The following is a 17,551-nucleotide window of genomic DNA, read 5'->3' on the forward strand; positions in this document are numbered from 1 at the left end:
CCCACGGGCCAAACCATCTGATAAGTCTTAAATACTCATCACATCTGTTCAGTGGTAATTTTATAGATACTAGTGGGCACATTTATCAAAGTAAGACAGGTATGAAATATAAAAAAATTATATTTGGTCGTACTGTGCGTATTTTTTGCAATTTTTTCGTACTATGTGACAAAATTTGTGCGACAAAATCGTATTGTCGCGCGAGTACGAAAGTTTCGGATTCACTCAAGCTTCAGTATTGTGACTTTCCTTGGGCCAGGTTGGAGCTGCAGAGTGCCATTGAGTCCTATGGGAGGCTTCCAAAATCATGCACAGAAGGATCAAAGTCGGAAAGGTTTTCCCGCCGGTTATGAACGTTCAATGCGAAAATTTTGTGACTTTCGGATCGCCAATACGATATTATCGTGACTATTCAGATTTTTTTCGTAAGAATTTTCGCAATATTTGCGATCATCAGAAATTATCGTATCTAATTCGGATTTTTCCCATTTCGGGATTCGAATTCGTACTTTGATGAATGTGCCCCTATGTATAGCCAACTTTAGGGTGTTCATAGTGTAAAAGCCTATTCATCTGGGTCAGCACCACTATACTGCTACAATGCAAGAATTACAAAAGAATTCAAACACAATTAAAAATCCCACCTAGAAAATTACAAACTGCTAAAAATTATATCTGGAGTTGGAATTATAGGTAATCCAACAAAGAACAGAACAGATATGATGACAAAATTAATTTTTTTGGAAGCCGCAGATATATGCTGCTAAAATTTCTAAAATTAGACAGCAAATGCTTATCCATCCCTAATTTCACCCTTATTAGTGATTGAACCAGGCATCCTGTTGTATCTAGGATATCAAATAAGCAGTAAGCAAATCTCACAATTAGCTTTCAAGTCGGGTCTATTCCCTAGTGATGAGCATGTCAACCCCGACCCAAATGTAAACTGCTACTTCACAACCTGCAGTCCTCTTCAGCTTTATGACCCATACCTGATGACTTATATATGGGTGGCATCAGTCACTAAAGAGAAGAGATCCCTGTGTGAAATTTCATTTGTCCCACCGCCTACCTGCAGCCAGACCTAGAGATCACCTTCTTGGCCCAAAACCTACCAACCTGCTCATCACTACCATGCCCCCATCCAATTCTTTAAGCACTGGTTTAAAATACAAAGAAAGGGTCAACCAACTTGAATTTTAAACTACAAAAAAGTATTCTTTAGGTCACTCAATCACTAAGCCACTAAGGGCAGGGGTATATGGGGAGATTAGTCGCGTCGCGACAAATCTCCGTTATTGGGGGTGACTAATCTCCCCGCAATGCCATCCCACCGGCTAGAATGTAAATTGCCTGTGGGATGGCATACGCGTCACTGCGATGTCCCACAGTTGCCCTAAGTTTCCTCTGAAGACAACTTCGGGCACCTACAGGATATCGCAACAACACGTATGCCATTCCACCGGCAATTTACATTCTAGCCGATGGGATGGCATTGCGGGGAGATTAGTCGCCCGCGACAATGGAGATTTGTCGCAGCACTACTAATCTCCCCGTGTACCCCTGCCCTAAAACGACAATGATGTCATATAAGAGACAGACAAATCCTCCAATTACTGTGATGTACTGAAAGTAAAAATGATTAAATTATTTTGCTGCTAGTGCTACAGATATAAGACACTTAAACCACACGAACTTTGAGATAAAGATAAATCCTTCCTAAAAGTAATGTATACATTTCCATCTGGCTCCTAATTTTCTGGCATATTTTATGAAGTTGTACATACAAGCTCCTACCTCCGGCTCCAGGATGGCTGTTAACCAGTTCTTAGTAGTCCACCTCAGCTTATCTTCCACTCCTCACAGCTTCTAATTTAGTCATAAAGAGAGCCCCTTTGTATGACTCCCCTAGAAACATTCATCTTCCCAAAGAACTGAAGCCAGTCCAGTCCAATTCTAAAGTGGTTTCTTAAACGTTATCTAGAATTGCAGAGGAATGTACAGCAGCACTTAGACCTACCAGTCCCTCACCAAGAAAGAGTTAATACAGTCACAAAGAAAACCTATCATAAATAATATAAATAAATAAAATCCCCGCTGGAATTATCTTAACCTGCCTATAAATATTTGAAGAACATCAAAGGCGGTGCTGTTAAATTAAAAACGCTGTCACACAGATAGAAACTGGCCCCTGGCGCTGCCAGATCCAACTTGCAGGAACCTCTGATCCTTGAGAAGACAGAACAAGTGAGGGAAGTAGTGCAACCTGAGACACACTGAGGGGTGCGGGGGCTGTAAACTTGGGGAAAAAAAACAGTGGGAGCAATGAAAATTTCCTGTAAATAGTTAATAGTCCATTACATTGTTACCATGTTCTGATCAACATTGTGCCACCAATTCCAAAAACTCTATATACCATGGTAAGCAAATCCACACTATTAGTGCACTTTAACCACAAAGATACAATTGCACACACTAAATATACAAAGCTGCTGCACTCTGTATAAATAGATAAAGATTTTGTAACTACTCTGAAAAATGCAATCTGGGGAAGGAAAAGCCTTAAACAGCTTTTTAAGATACCAGCAGTTCACAGCAGAACTAAATCATGCAGCACTCGGCAGAGAGTTTAAGAGATAACTGCCTTTATTGTGCTCTTAGGAGACAATAAACACAAAGTGTCAGGTGAGATCAGTGCCATTTATGTGTGTCGTATGGCTCGAATTTGTGTTTAATAGGTTAAAGGGACAGTAACACCAAAAAATTAAAGTGTATAATACTATACTATATAATATAATGCTGCCCTGTACTGGTACAACTGGTGTGTTTTCCTTAGAAAGACTACTATAGTTTATATAATAAAGCTTCTGTGTAGCCACGGGGGCAGCCATTTACAGGAGAAAAGGCACAGGTTACTTAGCAGATAACAGATAAAATCCCATTATATTCTACAAAGCTTATATATTATCTGCTATGTGCCTGTGCCTTTCCTCCTTTTTCCCAGCTTCAATGGCTGCCCCCGTGTTGACATAGCAGCTCATTTATATAAACTATAGTAGCGTTTCTGTTGCAAACTTACCAGTTTTACCAGCGCAGGGCAACTGTACATTATATTTTAATTACTTTAAAACACTTTCATTTTTTGGTGTTACTGTTCCTTTAAGTGTCTAAGTGCTGCTCCCCATGTCCAGAGACTGTGCATTTAGGATAGAAATGGAACACACGCTACAAATACAAACTTTCCCTCAACCATTGGTTTTAGGAAAGATTGTTCGTCCACTCTACTAACGTTAAGAGCTTTATCGTTGGTTATGCAAGTAGAGACAAAGGAATTCTTTACCCCATCTGACAATTCAGCATTAATGTTATGATGTTTGGGCACCTTCAAAGGCGCCAGACCAAAATTTTCAGTCCTGCCCAATCGGTGAGGCAACAGATATCAAAGGCTTTTACAGATATCAGTTGCCTTGTCTCCCACCATACAGGCAACTTTGTTTTGTACGATAATATCAGTGCATGTATGGCCACCTTAATACTAAGCAATAATTAAAAGTGTTTCATTCTGGGTCCTAGCACTTTGTCATTAGTTGGACAGCTCCAACTTTTTGCGATGTGCTGTATAAAGTCCAATTTGGACCACTCTGTATGCAAACTGAATAAACTGTTAGATCTTACATTTGTTTAATTGTTAAAGACCAAACATAATGACCATACATACATACATACATATATGCATGTATTAGCCAGATTTTACCACCCACGTGGTGGGTCATATTGAGTTGAGTCAAGTCATTTGTTCTCACAGCCCAGTAATCAGATCACATAAGTATGTATAGACCCCTCAAGGGAGGCCAACTGAAGCAGTCCTCGCCCATTAGGATTAGGATTCAGACAGGCAGACTGATATAAGGCTCACCTGTACCAAGATATCAGGGTGGTTCCCTGCCAACAGATAAGGAGACAGCTCTGAATAGATGACAGGATCTGCTGCCAATAGGGCAATAAGGATTATAGTTCATTAATTTCAATGAAATATTCATGAACATATGCATGTACCTTGTATTAAGGGAGCTATAAGACACTGTGACTTCTCCATAAACTATACTCTTAAAGTGATACTGACACTAAAAAGTTCAACCTGTCCATTATAGCTTCTAATGCTAACACACTACTGCTGCACAAATATGGCAGCCCACTCACAGAGGAACATGAGGGATCATATAGGTAATGTAAAAGCATCAAGCAAATACTTTTAAGGCAAAATTCTAAATAGCAAGCCAAGACAATGTTATGACCGATGTAAAAATGGTTTAATTACTGGTGTCAGTATCTCTTTAAGCCTATAGCACAAGGGTTTTTTTTTTTTTAACAGACAATGTGCTCAGGCAAAAATACATTGCAATTCCTGAGCCGTGAAATAACTGACAGGACCATAGTCAGAAGCAGTAACTGGAACATTTAGGTGGGCAAAATGCCTCATGCGCCATTACCCTAATAATTTTCAACGAACATACACAATGACATGGGAATGTGTACCCAACAGGCTTGGGTCTTGCAGGCCTGGCCTGCAGTGCTATCTTATTGGAACGGCAGACCGGCAATCTACAGATTATAGGCAATTAAATATGACAGAAGAAAGGCACCCAACAGCATTAGCATGCACTTTCCAGAACTCACTAATATTCCTTTCCCCATACAAAAAAAGGAGTGATTTGTGTTTGAAAGTTGTCCATCTAGTGTTTTTCTCTCTTAAAAAGACTGAGAGCAGTGCTATGCACATAGAAATGTTTTAGGCACTGCAACCTAATTCTTACGAAGACAAGTGCCCAGCACCTGATCCATCTGCTCGGCAGTTCAAAAGAGCTGGGATGAGGGCACAGAGTCTGGAATGGAATCAGAGGCATGCATCCTCATCCATTACACCCATTAATCTTTCCTGCAATGGTGAGTAATAAGTGACAGGAGCACGACTTCAATTGAATTTAGGCTTGGGTCACAATTATTCCACAGTTCATATTATCCTATTAATTTCAAGTTGGACTCAATGACAGGGTTGCAAGATAAATCTTGTAAACAAAAAATATTACAGGGCCCTAAATAAAAGCTGCTAATCCTTGCCCAGATAGTTTACGATTTTCCTACCAGCTGTGCTGTCGTCTGCTAGAAGTCAATGTACTGCAATCTGTTTGCCAATCAGTTTATGATTGGCTTAAAGGATATGGCGTGGGAGGCAAATGTTTGTATTTTGCCACCTTCAGGAAAATGCTTATGATTGTTGCCCCATAAACGATGGTGGCAACTGTCTGGAACCTGTCAGTGCACCCACAAAGGCTATTATAGCTTGAAAATGTGTCAATGAAATACAGCGCACAACTGCACTGAACTTCCGCATCACAAGGCAGGGGGCCAACCAATGGCAACACATGGCTGATGCCACACACGGTTTATTTTTCAGTCCTTTTGGAGGTCCAACCTTTGGTCAGTACCCCTCTTAGCACATTTTAAGATTACAGTTGTCTAGGATAGCAAGTAAGTTCTCAATCTAACCAACCACAAAATCTGGGCTTTCAAGTGTATCAAAGAGAGTAGAGAGACATTTGCCCCAAATCTTACTCTAACTGGCCTTCAAGGCTGAGCTTCCTTGCCACTGCTCAGAGTCCCTCATAGGAGCCAGCTTCACAGTGTACCTTAACCCCTCTATAACCAGGACTGTAATGTATTGATTTCTTGACATAATACAAAGCTAAATTTTAGTATTTATGTACTTCAGCTTTTCTTGAGATAATCCAAAACCCAAGATACACATGTATATAGTACTGGCATTGGCTTTGCTGGAATATATTTCCTGACATTTAAGGTCACCATATACGAGCCAATAAAAGCCGCAGACGAACCAAGTAAGCAGCTTATCGGCCCATGCATAGGGCCCTCAGATGGACCTACCCAACCATTATCTGGCTGAAAATAGTTAAGTTGTTGGTCAGGTCCCATTGGGGCGAGGAGCACATCATCTCATTTATGTGACCCTTGCCCCATTGGCCTACAACCAGTCAATGTGGATCAATCCAATATCGCCCACCTCAAGGTGGGCATATTAGGGATACATGCCAAATTAGTGGATCTTTCAGTGTATGAGCACCTTAAGTCACAGGAACAAAAGCAGGGATAAAATATGAGCAGCCATGGAATTAGCTCTTTCTTAAGAGTAATTTAGGAGCTGGGGTTTTTTTTTTTTCATTTTAGACACACCGATACAGTTTAAAGTGCACGCAAAACATCAAAGGAAATGTTGCAATCCCTTTTCATAAGTTGTACTAAAGTTTTTATATTGACAATCAAGTCTGAAAGCATTTTCTAAGGGAGTTTGTCAATAGAATCAAAGTCCAATAAAACATTATCACACAAAAGGATCTATTTATCAAGCTCTAATACTGGAAAACTGAGCAACATGCCCATAAAAACAAAACGCAATATTTAACCAAGCTGGATGCAGTTTTCTGTTTCAATAACACCCTTGTTTCCTTTGCTAGCATTGTCTTGCTTCACTTACACCTGGCCGCAAAGGCAAACTTTTTTTCTTCAGCTTCCTAACAGAGGCATGATTATGTGCGGTACATTCCTGCTGCTGGAAAAATTACAAAGGAAAAAGAAACTAATAATTACATTGAACCTGCTTTGCCAAAAACTATGTGCTGGATTTTGCAGAACTTGTATAGGTAACATGGTCAAGGTGAATAGTTTTTTTCCCCTTCCGCTCAGTGTCCCTAAGACCACAAGGCTAAAGCCTCTAGGGCAGATTTATCATGCCCTAATAGATTTCACTATAAATCAGGCATTTCAGATTTAAGATTTTACTTTTGATGCTAAAACAATTTACCCCAGCACAGACATATGTATACTTAATGGCCATTTAGCATTCAGAGGTGAGATAGAGCTGAACACTGCTCTAACATCAGAGCTGCTGCTTAAAGCAGCAGAATACATTCTGACAAATGGATACATCTTCTTTGATAAAATGTCTCATTAATTTAAGGACAAGAAAATCCATTAATATAATGCAGACCGCATCCAGAAGCCTCTCTCTCTCTCTCTCTGCCCTCCCAGAAAACACCACATTGATTCGCTCACCACTGCCCCATTGGCTGTACCTTATAATAAAATTCAGGTACAGCAGGAAAGCATAGCAGTGTTGGCGGCCAACAGCTCTGGCTGTTTTACTCATTTTTGTGGTGATGATCAACGACCAGGAGCATAGACAGTTGTCAGGATAATATCAGCCTCAAGTAACCAGACATAGTGGACAACAAGCCCGCATTCTTTCACTGCTAATGAACAAGTACAGAAAACCGGACTGAATTGGTAATTCACCGCGATTTGATTCTGGAGAAAGGCCTCTGAGGGGGCCCTACCCTATATAAATGCAGTCATGTTAAGATTCCTTAGTCTACTTCATAAACCTTTCCCTCAGGACTAGTTTTTGGCATGTTGTGGGGTGCGACTGCCAGTGTGCCATAACATTTAGGACAATGGCAAAAGTTGCACTTTTCAGCCAGTTTAAAAATGGCCAAATCACCTTCTGAATGGCTGAAACAGCCTGAACAGGTACCCCTTCAGGGTTGAAAAGTGTCAGTACTGGCACTTTCAAGCATTACCCATTCAGATCAATGGGAGCCTTAGAAGGTGATTTAATGTGTTATTCAGTTGGATGAAAAGTGCCATGCATGCCATCAGTCTAAATGAAATGAAACAGGGGTTTTATTGTGACTTTTGCTAGCTGAAAATGGTCTGTAAAATTTATTATTTCTGGTTATGGCAACTAAAGGGGTCATTTACTAACATAACTGCTAACTTGCTACAGCACATTTAACCATAGTAACCAATCAGCAATTGGTTTGTGTTTTGAGGGCAGGTGACTGAATTTACAAATAAAAATTACAGGTTCATCCAGCCTTCTTTTAATCCAAAAACAATGTCCCCAAACTCTGAAATTCACTTTGCATCTAACGTTTACTTTAACTCATTTTCTATGCTTTAGAATTGTTGATTTAAAAAAAAAAAAAAAAAAAAAACCTCCTATGCTCAAGGACTTAAAAAGGAGTTTAGATAAGTGTTATGAAAGCCCCAGAGAGAATGAAATACTGCTTAATTTTGCCAACTCCTGACATTATCTCTCAGCTCGGCAGGATAAAACAGTTTAAATGGCTTGTTTAAGTTACTAATTTTGTATTAAAAGGGCTCAGTCAAGATTAGAGGGAAGAAAGCAAACAGTTGGCACAAAGACCATAACACAAGCGTATAGCAAAAAGGTATTTGAAGTGATGAAGAACCTAAGGACTCTGGCACACGGGGAGATTAGTCGCCCGCGACAAATCTCCTGTGTCTCGGGCGACTAATCTCACCGAAATGCCATCCCACTGGGCAAAATGTAAATCACCGGTGGGATGGCATACGCGGCGTCGCGATTTCACTAAAATCGCGCGAGTTTCCTCTCGAAGCAACTTGCGCAATGCGTATGCCATCCCACTGGCAATTTACATTTTCGCCGGTGGGATGGCAATCAGGGGAGATTAGTCGCCTGCAAACAGGGAGTTTTTTCGCGGGCAACTAATCTCCCCGTGTGCCAGAGCCCTAAAGTTTGGAAATACATGTACTTTATGGCCCACTGCATTTGTATTAGAATTTGAATTCTGAAGTCAATGACCAAGATATAAAATATGGATTAGTATTTTCAGCCTGCATAATCAACATGTATAGTCAGTGAATTACTTTCCAGCATCTATGAATAAGAATGCAAAGTAGCTTTATTGGTACAAATCAACCAGAAAGAAAAATCAAGGGCATTTACCAATACTGTATATAATTTCCTGCAGGAGGAAACTTTGTGCAACTTTGTGCAACAAAACAACACATATGCCTTTCCACTGGTGATTCACTTTATTGCCGGCAGAATTAGTTGCCAGCGACAGCCAAGATTAACCGCGGGCTACTAATCTCCCTGTGGGCCATCACCCTAAAATTTTGAGTTAATTCTGAAACAGCATAGATTTTTACACAATGATTTGCAAATCCTTTCATCAGGTGTCCTACGAGTGATCCTCAGAGATTAAATGAACATGCACAGGGGAAGGCTGAACACAGCAAGAAGAATCCTAGGAGGGTTGGAAAGCTTGGCATACTTTCTTCATTTTATCCCAGAGGTGTTTGTCCTCTGATCTGCTAAAATTATATCACCACCTCCAGCTAATTACCATTTTTCCATCACTAAGCAGTGCTTTAATGGAGAAGGAAAGGCTAAGTCACCCAAAATGTTAGGCACCCCCAAGTAACTTTAATCGCTTACCTTTTACCCCGGGCTGAAGAAAACCGCACCAGCCCGGGGTACCTGCAGCGAGCGTCTACTCTTCCTGCTTCTGTCTTTGTGCGCTTGTGCATGCGCAGTAGAGTGAAAAGCCGAACTTTAACAAAAAAAGTGGGCTTTTTCACTCTACTGCACATGCACTGGCCCAGGGATTCCGAAGACAGAAGAAATAAGGAAGAAGAAAAACTTGTTGCAGGTACCCCGCGCTGGTGCGTTTTTTTCCCGAACAGGGGCACCAGCCCGAGGTAAAAGGTAAGCGATTAAAGTCACTTGGGGGTGCCTAACACTTTGGCACCCCCAAGTGACTTAGCATTTCCTTCTCCTTTAAGTAGCAGCTACTTGTCACGCCTACTAAGCACCAGAAAATACCCTGCCATAGATAATACTAAGAAATGCCCCTGCTAAAACACACAGAGACAATTATCAGTAAACGATCAGCATTGTCTATTTTAGCAGCCGTGGCAAGCTGCTACTAGTAGCTCTGTGTGTATCTTCACCCTAACAATGGCTATTGCCTGGATAGCACACACAATTGCGGATAAGCATTTGCATTTTCAGGAAACCTGAAGGACAACCAAGAACACAGTGCTACAAAGCTCATAAACCCATTAGTGAGAGGCAACAGAACCTTAGCGGTTTAGCGGTATACTGGCTTTTGCAAACCACAAAACACACACTTTGGGAAAGAATTCCAGGAGCACACAGATCATGGGTATTCTCAAAGTCAAATTGAAGGGGATATGAGGTGGCATTTTCTTGACTTATTTCTCACCTCAACTGCTGATATAAAAATTGTCATTTTATATTCAGGAGTGGATTATTAATCAGTCAAAAGGAACAAGGCATTGCTGCATGAACACAAGTACTATCGGCAGTATTCATTTGAACAGATTGCCATTTAAAGCATTAGCATAGCGGAGACATAGTGGTCCTTGATCATTAAGTGTCACAAAAAATGCCACCTAAAGTAGGACAGAGGACCACAAATTATTTTGGGTCTATTGCCTTATTTAAACATTGGCAATGGTGCCAATGTCTCAGATCATCCATGTGTCATAAAAAAGCAAGATAAAAGTGTGCAGGGTAGTACTGGTAAGCTGTGTTTTATTGACCTATAATATAACTGTTCTTATTAGACAGTTAAAACGTAACACAGATTTACCGCCAATACACTGCAAGTGCAGATGGCATTGTGACTATCCCTTTAAAAAACCTCAGGCTTTGGTTCCAAGGAGCCATTGAGGGCAACAGATTAATTACTGGCTTCTTTTTCTTGTAGAAGGAACCTATTCATTGCAAAATGCTTGAGGGTGCCAGGACAATAGATGAAATACTCAGACACTGAATTATGTATTTAGTTCAAAAGCTTTTAAAGAAAAAGTTCTACTCAACCAAGGCACATTCCTTTATGGTTATAGAACCAAGAGCAGGAACCTCTTAACACACGTTCAATACAGAGCTTATGACAAATAACATAAAAAAGGTGTGCAGGGAGAACCAAAGCCAAAAGATACCAAGTTATCATCTTCTTTCACTGTATCTTCTTTCTGTGGCTATTGATTAGCAGAGGAAGGATGTGAGTATCAGTTACAGGAAGTATCTTCCCCACAAAGGAGATCAAACTACTGTGTATTCAAAACAATAGATACTTGCACTTCCAGGAGATTAGGAAAAAAAAATCAACCAGATTAAGTTGTCCAGCTACTTGCATATCAAAGTCTGAGACGTTCCATCTCTGTCAGGACAAAGTAATGAACACCAGGCTAGTAGCCATAAGCAATATCATGCTTTTAGTAGTGCAGGTAATCCTCCCTTACCCTGCTGAACTTTGCTTTAAGATAAACTAGATCAACAACTGAATTAACCACAAAAGTCTCTATATACTGTGCCAATAAGACACCTTAGCAGCTCAAGCAACAGGCTTTACAACCAAGCATCACATTGCAGACATCAGAACCTAAGCATTCCATAAGTGAATAGCCAATGCCACGGGTACTTTATACAATAAATCACAGATATACCCAGCATGTCACTATCTCAAGAGGTTATAGGGCCCAATGCAGATAGCAGACCCTGGAGACCAATCAGGTGAAGGTTGGCAAAACAGTTTTGACATCTTGTAGTTGGTAGCATACCCACATCCACGCAAGCAAAGACTTACTAGGTCTCTGTACTCCATAGGTTTCATTTTTCTGCTGTCCAATTAAATTAGTTTACCTGTACTGTAGGTGAGGAAAACCTCCTTAGACTTTTACAACATGACCTCTGGGGATCTGAGGATTTTTGTACATAACAAGTTTTCTAATTCCAGGCAATGTCTTTCAGCAGTCTTTCAGCAGCTACTAAAGTAAATAAAATGCCGTCTTGCATAAAAAAAGGGCATTGACTCAAGGGATGAAAACAGAATTTTGCATCTTTTTAGGTCTTCTGGTAAGACCTCATCTTGAGTATGCAGTGCAGGTTTGGGGTCTAGTACTTAAGAAGTATATAATGAGCTGGAGAGAGTACAGAGACTGCAACTAAAGTGGTAAAGGAGATGGAAGATTTAAACATTGAGGTTAGACTGTCAAAGCTGGGGCTGTTTTCTCTAGACAAAAAGGCGTTTGCGAGGGGACATGATTACTCTGTAAAAGTACATTAGAGGGGATTATAGGGGGTGTTTTTTTGTCCCCATAAAAATAGCGCACCAGAGGCCACCCCTTTAAAGGGACTGGAACTTGCATTTGAAGAAGAATATGTGGTTCTTCATAGTGAGGGCAGTGAGGTTGGGGAATGCCCTTCAGAGTGATGTTGTGATGGAAGATTCTGTTAGTGCCTTTAAGAGGGGCTTGGATTATTCCTTGAACAAGCATAATATCCAAGGCTATTGTGACTAGGCTATTTATTGATAGGTTAGTATAGATTTGTGTGTGCTGGGTTTACTTGGAAGGGTTGAACTCGATGGACTTTTTTCAACCTTAAATAACTATGTAACTGAAAAACACTGCAATTAGAAAGGAGCTGCTACATTGATCCCAGGAATTCCTAAACAAATGACTATGGGGTTGACTATGAAAAGCAAACCCTTTACAGATGCAGCTAAAAAGCATGACAACGCAGGAAACTAAGCTGCGCCATGTAGACTCTCAATCTTGGCTTCATTTAGCCCTGTGCCCATAAGGCTTATCAATGAGCTCTATGGGAGTAGTGGTGTAGTCAGAGATTATGGAGTATTCAGCCTTGTATTCACTCATGCTGTCATGTTTCCCAAGCACAGCTGCAAGCACAGCTGCAAAAAGGTCCATTTTGGGACCCCTCGATCAGCTGCTTGGGAAGATGCCACTGATTAATCACAAAGCCTGCTTTTAATCGGTGAACCTATGTTTAGAAAGTTACAGGGGATGAAAGACCAATTTTAAAACAAAATATCAGTTTAGTAGCCCTTGTTTAAATTCTTTAAACAGCATGAGTTGAGACTTTCTCCAGCTACAACAAAAAGGTTTATCCTGATAAATCTGTACAAGTGCTGCTATACAGCAAGGAGTAATAAAGGGGGTAACTCTTTGTGCTTAGGCTAATGTCAGTTTCATATTTTCTCTAACAGAGAAAAAAGGTATACAAAAAAAAAAAAAAAAAAAACCACCAGTGTCCACTCCATGTGAGCTGTTTGGGGTAAAATCCTCCCTGTGTTCAACATGGCAGGTGAATGGCAGTATACTTAACAGTAGGAGGTAAAAGGCATTATCAGGCAGGCATTGGCGTTTCTCCATCGGTGGAAAATGCCAGCAGAAGTCCATTCATGAGTTCCCTAAATCATGTGTTCAACTGGTGAAAAATACAGAGCAGAATAATTCAATATGCACCATTATATAAATGAGCTTACTATTTAAGGGGAAATAAATACTACTAATAAGAAAGTGTATATGTTTTATAAAACTACTGCAATATTCCCATCATCATAAACCTGTTCACCCCCTGTACTTGTGTTCTCAGCAAGGCTCTTTTAATGTGCATACGAGGTTCTGAAACACATTTTTCCTATGTATAGAGCATTCTGTGCATTTGCCTCCATTTAAATTCACTCAACTGAATTCTAGGAGATTTATCTGCAAAACCGTGACATATTCTAGTGCAGCTCTGTCTAACTGAAGGCCCTCGGACCACATGCTGCCATTTAAGGAATTTTTCCTGTTTTGGCCCCCAGGCCTGTTCCTCAAACACTTGGTATATTGGATTCTTGGCCTATTGATCTAGGACAGTGATCCCCAACCAGTGGCTCGTGAGCAACATGTTGCTCTCCAGCCCCTTGGATGTTGCTCCCAGTGGCCTCAAAGCAGGTGCTTTTTTTTTTTTTTTTTTTTTTAATTCCTGGCTTTGAGGCAAGTTCTGATTGCATAAAAACCCAGTGTAAAGCCAAACAGAGCCTTCTATAGGCTGCCAGTCCACATAGGGGCTACCATATAACCAATTATAGCTTATTTGCACCCCCTAAGAATTTTTTCCATACTGGGGTTGCTTCCCAACACTTTTTCCATTTGAATGTGGCTCACAGGTATAAAAGGTTGGGGATCCCTGATCTAGGACATACCTATGCCCCTATGGGCATTACATGGTTAAACAGTAACATCCCAGGCATGATGCATTTCATTAGTTTGTCATTATCATTATCAGCATTGATAAGAGTCCCTAGACACATCTATTATTCCCATACTTGGGAAATAAACGTTGCCAAACAGTTACTTGCTACACATAACAAACATAGCATTAGCTATCAGGGTTACACGGTTTACAAAAAAATAAAATTGTAGTTATGTCATGGAAAACATATTGCAGAATGAATGCCCACATGGGAACCCACCTATTCTGCAAAACACATATGAAAAATGCAATCTTCTCCTGCAGAGCTTATAGTCTAATTAAATAAATCAGTACAGAGTAAAAAGCACATGGTAGATGTTATAATGTTGATATGGCAAAAGCCCTCAGTGTTACAACTGCAGCACACAAATAGTTAATTACCATTCAGTGCCACATATACTTAGCAGCTGCTTTACCTAGAGAGCAATACAGAGACAGATTTTTCATGTTTTCTTCAACATTTGTGTAACATTTACCCATTATTTACTGGTAAAGCAGATGTTTGAGGATCATGCAATAGAAAAATAAGATATAATAGACTCCTGTGCAGAGTATGGTGATAACATGGAAGGGAAGCCCAAGCAACCAGCAGGTTCTGCTAAAGCGTCCTGCAGAGACTGAGTCAAGACTTGAACCTCTGAGAGTGGCATTTCCCTGTCCCAGGACACAGGAAGAACCCAGTGACAATTTTCACACATAAATTTTCTAAGCTGTAAACAATAGTCAACTCTTGCAGGCCTTCCCTTGTCAGCAAAACACTTTAATCGTAGTGAGAGACCCGATAAATAAATGGCATGAGGTGTTTAATCATTCCAGAATGATCATAAGTCAACTAAACGCAATCACGTGGATATATTTATACAGCGCTTGCTGCATGTGCATGTATAGATCAGCGTAACCCAGTGACTGGCTGCTTGTGTGTACAGACACATGCATTTAGAGGAAGAAATAGGCACAATAATACATTGGTGTTTTCCTTACTCAGTAAAATGCTGTTTCAGCTGCAAAATCACTCACAAATGGCACTGCCTCCTCTGTCGCACGTGCCAGCTACTTAGACGCCCAGACAAAATTCCAAGCAGGCCTGCAAGACATACATTCTGGCCTGAATGCGCTCCACATGACTGGCACCACAGCAGTTATTTTGCCCAGTTTCAGATCTGATAAAATGCACAAGTTGCATGCATTCATGATGCTGCTGCAGCTACTACAACTCTGCAAGTCGGTTTACCACAGCTGTCAGGAATCTTCAGCACATTTGCCTCTCCTCAATGCTGTTAAACTACATTTCCCAGAAGTCTCACACAGACTAATGGTTGTCAGGGGACACTGGAAGCTGCAGTATAAGAGAAACCGGAGAGCCAGTACCCTAAAATGCAGCCCAGAAAGTATTTTTATTGAAGCAGCATGGAGTCCTGTGACAAGCACAGCTTGTGTTTATAAACACATAACCAAGGAATTCTTATAAACGAGGAGCCATTACACATTTGTGTCAAGTAACAACGTAAGCAGACAGGGCTCCTGTGTGAGTCAATAGCAGGGTGTCCCCTTGTTATTGTGAATGAAGTGCACACACACACACATAGTAGAGAAGCCATCTTGTGACCAGAGTACTACACAAACTGCCCCTTCCCTAAATCACTCCCCCTTCTAGGAGAGGGTGAAAAGTTTCCCTGTGTGCAGCAGGAGGGAGAGCACTAGTGGCTCCCAGCAGGGCGGAATGTGCACAAGATAATACATGATTCCCCCCCCCCCCCCGCACGCCGCTTTGTACATGGTATCGCCCCACTTACCTGCACGATCTCCCCCTCTGCGCTGATGGTAGCCCCGGCCCTGGAGAACCTCCCTTGTAACTCAGTAGTGTGGGTTTTATAATCCCCATTGGGACTGGATTCGAACAGCACCACCTCCACAAATGCAGTCTCCTTAGCCAGCGATTCCCCAGGAGCCACAGCCAGCAGAACCCACAGCCAGACCAGGGGCAGACCCCCCCGGATCCTCGGCTCCTTCATCTCGCAGGATGGTGGATCAGCGCCGAGAAAAACATAATTTCCCAGTCCTCAGTGGGGGCTTCGCAGTGGGATCCAACGGGGGTCGCAGTTCGCCTCGATCGTGCAAACACGCCACTGCGTGCGATAGCGACGGTAAATCCGCAGAGAAGCAGTGCAATCCAAAGCAGGGGCTCCAGCCGAACGCAAGGAACAGAGCGGCAGATCGCTGCTCCGGCTGCAGGAGAGTGCGATCACATGGGAAGCGTTAGAGCGCTTTTGTCACTTCCATGCCTCTCAGATCCTGTCTCTCTCCCTCTCTCTCCCTTCTCTGCCAGGCGGCATCCCTTTCATCTCATCCACGTGATTGTCTTGCTTTTTTTTTTTCTCTTCTTTTTTTTTTTTTAACCCAAAAGGGGTTGTCCCCGCCTCCCAAATCTCTCTGACCCCTCACAATCCACTCCCAGGCAGGGAAGGGGGGTAGGGGGAGTAGTGAGGAGAACAGAAGGGAGTGAGTCGGGAGAAGATGAAGAAGTAGTGGCGGGATTGTGCCCTGCTGCGGCTGCTCTAATGTGTGCAGGGATGTGTGCAGGGATGTGCAGCCGGGAGGAGGAGGGAGGGATGGGAGTGACACAGGGAATGTGGGAGGACAAAGATCAAAGCAAGAATTCACGGGGACAGTGCAGTAAAAAGCACCTGGAAATGAAGAGATTGTACGAGAGAAACACTGGGCTGGGCTGGGAGAGGGGGCAATTGTAGCAGAGATGTGAGGGTCCCAGGCTCTGTAGCACAAAGTAGAATGCTGTTTAGCAAAATGCATGCTCCAAAGAAATGCTTGATTATAAAGGGCCAACGAGGTGCCTGCTGGCTGGGGGTGCTGTTATTATGCAGCCATACTCCTGGCTATAGTTGGGCGGTGCAACTGGGGGCTCATGGGCTACATGCTTTGTACAGCCCCTGCCTGCCTTAGGCTTCCAAAGGCCTCAATATGTGACATTTTCATTGTGATTTAAACCTGCGCACGAACAGGTAGTTAACCTGCAAACTGGCCGCACTGTGTGGGGAAATTTACACAGTGCTGGTCTGCCCTATGTCACAGTGCTGTGTGTGACACACTTGTACAGCAGCCCCATGCAGGCCCATATTCGCTGCTTGTGAGATGTTCTGTACTGTTACCATTTGCTCTTATAACTGCTATACCCCCCAATCTTATTCAGCACCCCCACAGCATTTCTTATGGAAAAAATGTGTTATCAGGCAATTACAGGCTGTGGCCAGTGCACATAAAATAACAGCAATGAAGCAAAAGAGACATGAGTAGTTGCCATTTTCTGTATCCTGTCAGCATTTTAGTTTATTGCAAAGTTTTAAAAATTCCATGTACATGACACTCAAAGCACCCACAACTTGGCCTAGGTAGTTTTAGTTAGTGACATCAGTAGGAAGCGAGTGTGATTCACCTGGCACTGTCACTTATTACCTGAATATACTCAGGTGCATGTGTTTTTATGAAGGAAGTGATGTATGGCAAGCAGCAAGCATTCTGGTCACCAAAATACACAGTATGCCATAGACTGCCATAGATTTA

General features: G+C 41.8%; 1 protein-coding gene across 1 annotated transcript in view; it reads right to left on the minus strand.

The window, feature by feature from the left end:
* znrf3 (zinc and ring finger 3) overlaps positions 1–16,312 on the minus strand; it is an 80,945-nt gene extending 64,633 nt beyond the window's left edge. Inside the window, 1 exon segment of the mRNA NM_001079396.1 lies at positions 15,769–16,312. Within this exon segment, the coding sequence (NP_001072864.1) occupies positions 15,769–15,987 (219 nt within the window). The 5' untranslated portion in view covers positions 15,988–16,312.
* Between the last annotated feature and the right edge of the window lie 1,239 nt (positions 16,313–17,551).

Source organism: Xenopus tropicalis, chromosome 1, assembly GCF_000004195.4.
Source record: "Xenopus tropicalis strain Nigerian chromosome 1, UCB_Xtro_10.0, whole genome shotgun sequence".
NCBI classification, from domain to species: domain Eukaryota; kingdom Metazoa; phylum Chordata; class Amphibia; order Anura; family Pipidae; genus Xenopus; species Xenopus tropicalis.